Below are 9,856 nucleotides of genomic sequence, written 5' to 3'. Positions count from 1 at the left end.
CGGGAAGTGGACCCGGGGCCTGCGAGGGGGCAGGGCGCGCCCGGGGCCGGGTGGGCCGCCGGGTGCCACTCACGTCGGTGACCCCGGGCCCCCCGCACTGGAGACGTCTCACGGGGACGTCGTGTCACACACCGTGCTAATTACCGTGTGCCTGACTCGCAGGGGCGCCGCCCCGGGACGGCGTGGCTGAGGGGCACGGCCTGACACGGGCGGGCCCGGCGCGTGGGAGGGAGGCGCTGAGCGGCAGCGAGCAGGTACGCTTAAATACATATAAAGTTTATTAAAAATAGGTTGCAAGTGAAATACAGTAGAAATGGGAAACTACAGCAGTTGGGATGTTCTCTCCGCAGCACGCACAGCTGGGGAAGCGCGCACGCCGCTCGCATTGCACCTGCCGTCGAGGACGGCCACCCCCGCCTGTGGACGCGTCTGACCACCACACACGCACCTCCCTGTCCGTAGATGTTTACATGTCTTTGCGTGTACTTCATGTGTCTTTTTCTTTCTATATATTAACAGAATAGTAGTTCATCTGCCTCATTTTAGTCCCCAGGGGGCTGCCAGTGTTCTCCAGACCCCCGGAGGCGCCTGCTTCTCCCGGCTTTCCTGGGAGCACACAAAGCCTTCACCAGCACAGAGCCGTCTCGCTCTGTCACTCAGACAGGGGACGGCGGAAGCACACTTCCCAACAGGAGCTCTGACAGGCATAAAAAATATTTACACTTGCGTTTTAATGATTTATCATACAACTCTCGTTAAAGCGATTTCTAAGGCCAGGAAGCCCCTGCCTCTCCTCTTTGAAAGTGTGCTAACAGATGCGTCTGTAAGAGAATACGGTACAGGAAAATCATCTGGACCCGTCAGGGTTTGGTCAAATAGAAAAGTTGCTCATAATCACAAGGTAATTTACCGTTTTATCATCACACAATATAAAGCAAAGTGAGGTCCGTCTCCCCGACATCCGCCACATTCGTAGCTGAAGAAACGACAGTGGTAACTAACTGCAATGAAGGAAAATTAAATAATTCTACGAGAGTGCAAAAAATAGCTTGAACTGCCACGAGTTATTCTTGCAGATTTGAACTCCAGACGCCAGGTGACCGAAGGCCGTCCCTGACAGCACACAGGTGTCAGTCTCCTTGTCAGACTTAATTAAAATTCCTGAGCAACAGCGGTGCTGAGTGCCACCCACGAACGAGACGTGCCTTCCCGGCGTCCTCGGTCCCGTGCACAGCAAGGCCACCGGGCCAGACGCCTTTCCACAGGTCTCCACGGCTACCTGAAACATCTGGCCAGCTTTCCCACATTAACTGCCGTCTTCGAAATCACCAACAGTTCGCTACAACAACATCTGGAATTTACGAAAATAAACTTTCCTAAGCTCGAAGCCTCAAACTTTTTTGGCTGGAAGCAGCTTTCCGATCAGACATCGGGGACTGGAAGGGCGTGGGCCTGTCAGGGGAGGGGGCCACGTCTGGGAAGCGGCAGCGTGCGCTGTGTGCCTGAGGGAGGACGGGAAGGGCCGTGGCGCGTCCACCCGTGACCAGCCCAAAGCGGCCTGCCCTTGTGTGTCCTCTCTCCTGCGAGACAAAGCCCGACGCCTGCTTCGCTGCCTGTCACTGCTGTGAACGGTGCCAACAGTCGCTGGGGAGCTCAAGCTATTCTCTGCGAGCTGAAGTGTTTGGAAAAGAAAAGAAACGGGACTTCTCTGTGCTCCTTGCGTGAGGTGGGGGTGGAAGCCACTCATCGCTTACCGCCCGCCCTTCCGCCCCCTTTCCGACTCAGACTCTAAAAAGGAAACTAACAGAAAAGCTATCTCCACGTGAGTCAGACGATTAAGAAAATAAGACAGTGTTTAAATCATAAGTGACGGTCTCCTGGAAAACGAAGCGGACTTTCGTGGAGCCAGACCGTCTCCGCGTCCCCCCATCTCAGACACAGCCTGAGCGACTTGGAGGTGCGACGCCTTCTCCTTCGAGCCCGGAGGGCCGGCCCCACGCCGCTCGGCTCCTTCCTCATTTCGTGTTCAATTCGTTCTCCAGTTCCGTTAATTTGCGGGAGGCTTTCACTTTGTCAGACACATCCTGACCCTGGGAGAAGAGACGCTGGCGCTCTTTGAACGTCAAGTTCTCAGGGGCCCCGGAGCTCGGGGGGGAGTCCACGTCGTGGCTGCAGGAGAGGGGAGGGCAGAGCGGAAAGAGCGCGTCAACAAGGGGGTGACTTCACGCTACGTGGCAGTTACGTGACATCTTCAGTGACAGCCTTTGTTAAATCCTGCCATGACCTTCCTTAGAATAAAATCACAGGGGCTGTTTTTAAACCAATGTCGGGGAAAAAAGGGCAACACATTCTCCTTACTACGTTAATTTAAAATTTAATGCGAGTTTTCTCAGTCACATCCAACTGTCAAACTCCTCAGTAACTGCGGCTCCAGCAGGCAGGCAGGTCTTAACGGTCAAGTTTAAGTAACGGGGCACGGACCCCTACATGGACCTGGAGGCACCACTCAGCACCCCGACCGTGGACAGAGCTGCAGCGGGCGCCGGGGAGCTGCCCGCCCGCCTCGGCTTCCACGCTCGGGAGCTCGCCGGCCAGCAGCGTCCCGGGGAACCAAGGCGCAGCCCCCATCACGCCGGCCCGCCTGTGCGCCCTCGGGGCCGGCCTCCCACAGGCCCACGGGATGCTGGGACCCTGCCCGGGAACTTGCGCCCCTCCTTGTGGAAGCAAACAGCGGGGTGTCCCACTGATTCCGAGGTCCTGACTACTGAGCCTGCCTCGTCACCGTGTGAAGCGACTGCATGAGCATCATGGAAAAGCTCACATGCTGACGCGATTCTGCACGATGAGGAGAGCCCGAGCCGACGACGACGTCTCTCAAATGGGAACCCAGCTCGCCTAAAGCGGCCCGAGGAAGGACAGTCCCGCAGAGGGGCTGGCTGCCCGGCTTCGACGCGAATACCTTTTGGGCGGTCTCTCTCGCGGATCCCGATACGCGTCATGGGTGCCGAAAAGGGTCCCAGTAGATCCAGCATAAGAGTTCGGTCCTTTTCCATTAAAAAAAAAAGAAAAAAATCAGAGTTAAAGCACTCGCATGGTTTCCCACGCTTCACCCGTGGCAAAGGCGCAGTGCCCACGGGGCTCGGGGCCTCTCGTCACTGCGCAGGGGCCGCAGACGCCGCGCCACAGGGAGGGACTCCGGCAGCTGTAGACCCGAGCTGTCCCGTGGGTGCCCTGGCAGGGCGCTGTGTGACCTCCACGCCCTCGCGCCTGGGGGGGGGGGGGTGCCGGCACACGCCTCGGCAGGGGCGGCCAAATGCGGGGTCGTCGCAGAGTCAGAGGCGAAGCCCACAGAAGGCTGATGGCAAACTCTCACGACACTCCTGACACTGAGAATCTTTCTACGAAGTCAACGACAGCAGCTGTAGCCTGCAGACTGAGGAGTAACCACACGAAGCTCTTCTCAAAATAGCTGTAATTATTCAAATAAAACTTTTTGAACCTGGAGCTACCAGAAATCCCTGCCACTGACACCGGTGCCACAAACAGAATGTCCGACGCCGTCCCCGAAGGCCTCGCGGCGCGGCGCAAGGGGACAGGCGGCCCCGCCCGCGCCAGGCCCCGGCCCCGGCCCCGGCCGCTCCGGAGGGTGCGGAGCAGCAAAGAGACGATGCAGGCAGGAAGTTTTAAATGCATCCGAGCGAGCTCATGCTGCCACTGGTGGCGCGTGATTGAAACCACGACGCGTCGCAGCAGCAGTGACACACGCCTGGGAACTCACATCCGCAGGGTCAGGAGCGCGTCCCACTTAACAAGTCTCTGGCCTGTAATGACAACTTGAGCCGCAGCAACAAACACGCCGATCAGTCAGCGAACAGCGAGGGCAGCGCAGATCGGCCACAACAGGCCACAGATCGGCGCGGCGTCCGACACGATCACCTTTCCACACGAGCTGCAGAAACGTGAATGTCAGGCTTCTGCGTTAAAGGACCTACTGTGCAGAAGCGCGTCGGGGGCAGAGCTCGCCCACTCCCTGCACAAGGCCTCCAGGCGCTGCGCCCTCCCCTCCTGCTCGGCCAGCCCCATGGCCTCTGTGCGGGAACCGCCCTCAGCAAAGGTCGACAGATCCAAAGCATGCGCCTCTAAGGCAATCCGCACAGGCCTCTGGATAGACTCTGTGCGCAGTGAAATTCTTCCCATTTTAATTCTAAAATTTAATCTATTTTGTTTTTAAAATTGTCACGTTGTATCTTTTGAGCTCTGTTTTAAGAATGATACTTGTTTTTTCCACTGGGAAAAGTCAATTCAAAATTTTCAAAATTTTGAGAGTTAACCAGAATATCAAATACCTTCAGCTGACACTATATGAATCGATACTACACATTTCAAATAATTCTCAAAGAGCTTTAGTAAAGAATGATTCTACTACACTGCTGTGTTGAAGTAGGACGTCACTCATCCCAATGCAGAGCCTAAGGCTATCCCTTAGGCTCCCCCTGGAGAAGAGCGGGTCCTGCGGGCAGCACCGTGCTTTCCAGGGCTCGCGACAGGACCAGAGCGGTGACGGGTGAGGATGGAGAGCACCGTGACTCGGAACTGCAGCCCCGTCCGTCACGAAGGCGCCAACCAGGATGCAACCCGCTCCTCGCGGCCTTCATGTGCGAGGGGAGACGGGGTCAGCGGAGCGACCGAAAGCCGGCACGGCCACGGGGTCTCGGCCACAGCGGTCTGTCACCGAGCCTCACACGTTCACGTCACTACGTTTACAAAACATCCAAAGTTCAGCTTGGAATTTGATGCAAGGAGACCGAAGGCATCTTGCCTCAAAAATCACTGTTATTCCACAAGTCTTAAACCACTCAAGAGATTTATAACAGAAAGTTTGCAAAAGGATGGAATTTTGGCTTGAGTGATTCAATCTAAAATTTTACCCTGAACCCTCGAAGTGGATCAAATCTCTCACTTGGGTGGAAAGAAACTGGGAAAATCTACTTGCGACCAGGAAGCAAAGTCACACGGGTTCCTGATTATCCAATCCCCAGGACTGTGGCGTGCACCGTGCAGGATTCAGAGACAGCAAACGCCACCGCCCACCCCCCCACCCGGAGCCGCCCCACTAACTCCGAGAACGTCGCTACCAGCACCCCGAGTCTGCTGAAGGCCTAAAATCAGTCTGAAATCCAAGTCCTCATCATGACGGTTCTGTCCTAAACACAGCTCTGTGTCATCTCAGACCCGACTCCTGCCCGCCCGCCTGCAGCAGCCTCTGGGCACTGGCCCCGCGGGACCCCGCGGGCCCCAGGGGGCAGGGCAGGGGTGGTCTCCGGAGACCGGGGCCCCTGCCAGGAGGCAGCTGGCTCCAGACACCACCAGGACCCCTGGGGCACCAGCGCTGACAACCGCGAGAAGCAGAGTCTGACAATGCAGAATGGGCTGCTTGCGTGCCGTGACGGTCACCGGGCGTGCACCTGTGACACTGTAAACAAGAGAAGCTCGTCCCGAGAGGGCAGAGTGCGTGAGAGGGGCCCGTGCGGGAGCTGCGGGAGCACCGTGAGCACCGTGTGGAGCGCAGAGCACGAAGGCCAAGGCCCGGCAGGCGTGGAGGGCCCGCGCGATGTGGGGCCGGGGAGAGCAGCAGCGCTCGGAGCCCTGGAGGACAGCACGGGGGCACCCGCCGGCCCAGCAACCAAAGCCAGAGTTAGGTGCCAGCCGGCCCCGCGTGGCCGCGGCGGGCGGGCAGGCCGGAGCCCGGGCTGGGGGGCGGCTGGCAGGGCAGCTCCCGCTGCGCTGGGGGCGGGGCAGTACCATCGGCGGTGGCCGGGGGTGGCCAACGGGCTGGAGGGAAAGACGCCGTCGGGGGCGGAGCCTTCGTCCTGACCTGCAGGGCTGCAGTCCTCCTCTTCCTCTTCGTCCTCGTTGTACGCGACAAACGTGGCCGTGTAGAGGGAGTCGGGGGACAGCGCCTGCGTCTGGAGGGAGGAGGCGGTGCGCTGCGGCGGGGGCGGCGGCGCGGGCTCGTAGCCCCGCGGGAGCGGCGGCCGGCTCAGGCCCGGCTCCTCGGGCGCCAGCAGCCTGCGCTCGGCCTCGTCGTGCTGCCGGCGCCGCTCGGCCTCCAGGCGGCTGTAATACCCTTCCTCCTGTCGCCTCTGCGGGCGGAACAGACAAAAGCAAAGGTCAGGCAGAGGTCAGGGGGACCACCGCCCCCCGCCCGCCCGCGCGGGGCAGGGAGAGGGGCGCGCCCAGCCCCCGTCGCCGCACGGATGCCGCGCCCACGGGGCATGCCGGTGCGGACACGGCAGGCGGCGCGGCGAAGCGCGCCGACCGCCCTGCAGCGCGCGGGCACGCGGGCACGCAAGGCGCAGGCGCGGGAGGCCGGCCCCTCGGGCACCTCCCCCTCGCTTCCCGCGGCGGCACCGCCCACCCGGCCACCGCGCGGGCCGCCACTTCCCTGCCGCGCCCTCCGGGCGTCTCTGTCCTGTTTTTGGTGGGATATCCACTTACCTGGTACTGCTGCGTCTACAGACAAAGCTAAGCCCAACACAGGCTACGACTGGCTTTCTAGACTGGGCACTTTCAGGAGCGCACACCTGGGTGCCTCCCCACTGACCCCGCGCGGCCCGAAGAGCATGCTTCCTGGGCGAGAAGGACGGACTTAAGTCACGTGGTCCATCCCGTCATTCAGAGGAAAATTAGTAGAAACCACAAACTGTGAAAAACATTACTTGTTTTCCCAAAGCAGCAATCTAACACACACTCTGCACAGTTCATAGATCAGGCCTCAGACTCCCTCACAGAGAGTCAGAGCCAGAATCAAGAGCAAGAGCAACAGGATATGCAAATATATTTGACACGTACATTTTTTTCTGACATATATCTGCACAAACTACAGTTGACAGTGTTAAAATTATTTTAACATTAAAAAAGGTAACAGCACAGTTTTGTTAGAGTGACAGAAATTTTAGGACACAAGAAAAAAGTAAATAAGGGGTGAAAGGTCAAGCAGAATAGTCTGGCCTCAATGTGAATGACGTTCCGTGTTACACAATGGAAGACGATGAGTTTTACACTCATTCGACCAAAGACACCAATTTCAGGGGACTTGCTGGCGTCGGGACAGAAGGTTTTAGTCCCCATTTCGATTCGCATGCTTGTGCTTTCCCCCTACGGCCTCCACACGCGCGCGCACACACGTACACACATGCACACGCATATGCGCACACATGTACACATGCATGTGCACACGTGTATACACATGCATACATACACACCTGCATGCACCCACACGCGTGTGCACACGTGCACACCCACACGCATACATGCAGGGAATAAGTGCACCGTGGCCGGTGCCCCGCCTGCGGCGGGAGGACGTCTAGAGCGAAGGCCCTGATCATGCCCCGGGCTTGACTGCTCACTTCCTCTTCTTGGTCTATGCCAAGACATCCCGAGAGGACAAGCATGTCTCTCCTTTCCCACACAGGTGTGGCATCGAATCCGGAACAGCCCGGTGGCTTTGAGGCGGGGCTGCCAGGATGGGGGCCTAGGCAGAGCGGGGGCTCACTAGGGGCTCACTAACATTCCAGGGGAACCAGAACGTTCTCTTCAGTTGGATGAGAGGAGATATAATTACAGGACCCGGAAAACCTTTTTCTACCCAACGTTTTTCTATAACAAAGCAAACCCAGCAATTTTGGAATTTTGTATAAAAAATAGGTTTTTCAACTTCTTTTTACATTGACCACTCAATTACAGAAGAAGTTACCGAAAAAAAAGTGTGTCTGACATAATCATGAGTTGTGAGACCACAAACTGATCACAGGTCACAGCCACGACCCGCCCTCCCCGGGGGTATTCTGCTCCTGCGTGTGACCCCACGGGCCAGGGCCCGGTGGGGCCCGGGCGCCACACAGCACAGGCTCCCGGAGGGCAGCGGGTCTGCGTGCAGCCCGTCCTGGGGCCGTGCAGGCGACAGCTGGGGTGGCCGGGAGCAGAGACAACACAGGAAGAGAGCACATGACACCCGTACAGTGGAGAACTGCGGGGGCTCCCTTCGGGGAACCCGGTTTCCTCAGAAGACCCTCGATGCCGCCTGGGCCAGCCCGGTCCTGACCACGCCCACCAGAAGGGGCCTGGGAAGCTCCTGGCGCTGCAGGTAACGGGGGGCTGCAGGGGAGGCCGCGGTCTGCGGAACGCAGACACCCCTGGTTTCCATGCAGCTCCGCCACCTCGCATTACTCCCCCCACTTTCTTGTAAATGTATCACATTCCTGCCGACCGTACCCCTGGACTAGGTACCCTAATAGATCCTATCACTACAAAAAGCTTTCTAAAACTTCTTTTGTGGGGGTGGGAAGGGTACTCTATTAATATAGTTCATGGGACTATCAAAAAAGGAACTTTTAATAAAAACTAAATCTTCCCTATCAGAAGCTGAGGCACTCAAGCTCCCGCCTTCACAGGAGGGAGGTGACAGCGCAGAGTGGCCTCGGCGCCAGGCAGGCCCCTGGGGCTGGGCACGCACGTGGGGGTGGGGGCAGCATCGCACGGCTCCCGGTTCTCAGAACAGGTCACGTAGCTGCGATTTTAAAATTCGATTGCAAGGATTACGTGAATTTGAAAAACCTGCACGTGGAAACCAAGTATCAGCTCAGGCCACCTGCCACATTAACGCCGAGCACTTTCCCCCTGTGATTTTTAGGAGCCATCTGCTCTTTCCCATGGGCCAGAATGCAGTGACTGCGGTAAGTCAGCTGTCCGAAACGCTCGGCGGCAGCAGACGGTCTCCCTACGCTGCGGCGCGAACGCAAGCTGAACAGCGACTGCGCAAACGTCCCCGCCACGGAAACGGCTGGACCACGTCCAGCGACGCAAGGGCCAGGCCCGCAGGCCCGCGGCGCAGAGGCTGGGGCGCGGCCCGAGAGTTCAGAGTTGGAGAGAGACAAGCGCAGAGCAAGGGGAGCTGCAGGCGGGCGGAGGGCGGTGCGGGCCGGCCCCGGCCAAAGTCTTCGGTCGCAGAGCGAAAGCCGGGCCAGGCCCTTTGCCGTCTCGCGCAGCAGAAGCCCCGGACCAGCTCAGCCCGCTGCCCGCCGGCCGTCCGGCCGGGCCCCGTGGGGCGACCCTCGCTGCCCTCACAGGACCAGGACCTTTTCCTCGGCGTCGCGCTTCGCCCGCGCCTCCTCCTGCTGCTGGCCGCGCGCCGCGTCCTGCCGGGCTCGGTCCTCCGCCTCGCGCCGCTGCATGTCCTCCAGCTGCCGCTGGCGCTGCCGCTCCTCGTCCTGCAACTAACGGCAGAGTCAGCTCAGCCTCCGCCCGGCAGAGCCGGCGGCGCGGGGCGCGGGACAGGCACGGACAAGGGGACACACACACGGAGCGGGGAGACGGCACGACTCACACACCGACGGCGTTGCGATGTCACATGAGGCGCCTACGCTGTCCCCGGCTCCAGACCGACCCCTCCCCAGGACCATGTTCCCCCACGCTCAGGCGGGCACCGAGCGCAGCTCATCAGCAACCCGCGTAGACCCACAGACGCGCCCCAGACACCCCGACTTAGCGGATCTGCGGGACGCCCTCGACCGCCCTCTCCCCTCGTCCCCGCTGTGAACGCCAAGCAGCCGCCTGCGCGTGGGGCGCCGCCCTTCCCGGGGCACCCAGCGTCCCGCACTCTTCCGCCCCGGCCCTTGGCTGCCACTTCCCTCTGGATTGCGTCCTGGACCCCCGCTCAGCCCGGGACACTCCCGGACTCTGAGTCACGGGACCGGAACCGGAAGTTCGGCAGAATCTCATTCTAACTGTCCCGTCTCTCTGCCCTGTCTGAACGCTCGGCAGCGGGACAGACAGCGCAGTCTGTCCTAGCCGCGCA

General features: G+C 59.6%; 1 protein-coding gene across 18 annotated transcripts in view; it reads right to left on the bottom strand.

The window, feature by feature from the left end:
• Positions 1-255: 255 nt before the first annotated feature.
• AFDN (afadin, adherens junction formation factor) overlaps positions 256-9,856 on the bottom strand; it is a 102,700-nt gene continuing 93,099 nt past the window's right edge. For 14 of the 18 annotated variants that reach the window (XM_036223600.1, XM_036223626.1, XM_036223607.1 and 11 more), the window contains 4 exons: positions 9,138-9,275; positions 5,876-6,143; positions 2,960-3,044; positions 256-2,169 (listed from right to left, as the gene is read on the bottom strand). In XM_036223600.1, the coding sequence (XP_036079493.1) occupies positions 2,016-2,169; positions 2,960-3,044; positions 5,876-6,143; positions 9,138-9,275 (645 nt within the window). In that variant the 3' untranslated portion in view covers positions 256-2,015. The remainder of the gene's footprint in view (positions 2,170-2,959; positions 3,045-5,875; positions 6,144-9,137; positions 9,276-9,856) is intronic. The other 4 variants (XM_036223630.1, XM_036223632.1, XM_036223647.1 and 1 more) reach the window with 2 other exon arrangements.

The sequence above is a fragment of the Rousettus aegyptiacus genome, unplaced genomic scaffold (genome assembly GCF_014176215.1).
Source record: "Rousettus aegyptiacus isolate mRouAeg1 unplaced genomic scaffold, mRouAeg1.p scaffold_m13_p_1, whole genome shotgun sequence".
In the NCBI taxonomy this organism is placed as follows: domain Eukaryota; kingdom Metazoa; phylum Chordata; class Mammalia; order Chiroptera; family Pteropodidae; genus Rousettus; species Rousettus aegyptiacus.
Note: the sequence above shows the minus strand (reverse complement) of the source record. Positions and strands in the feature narration are given on the sequence as shown.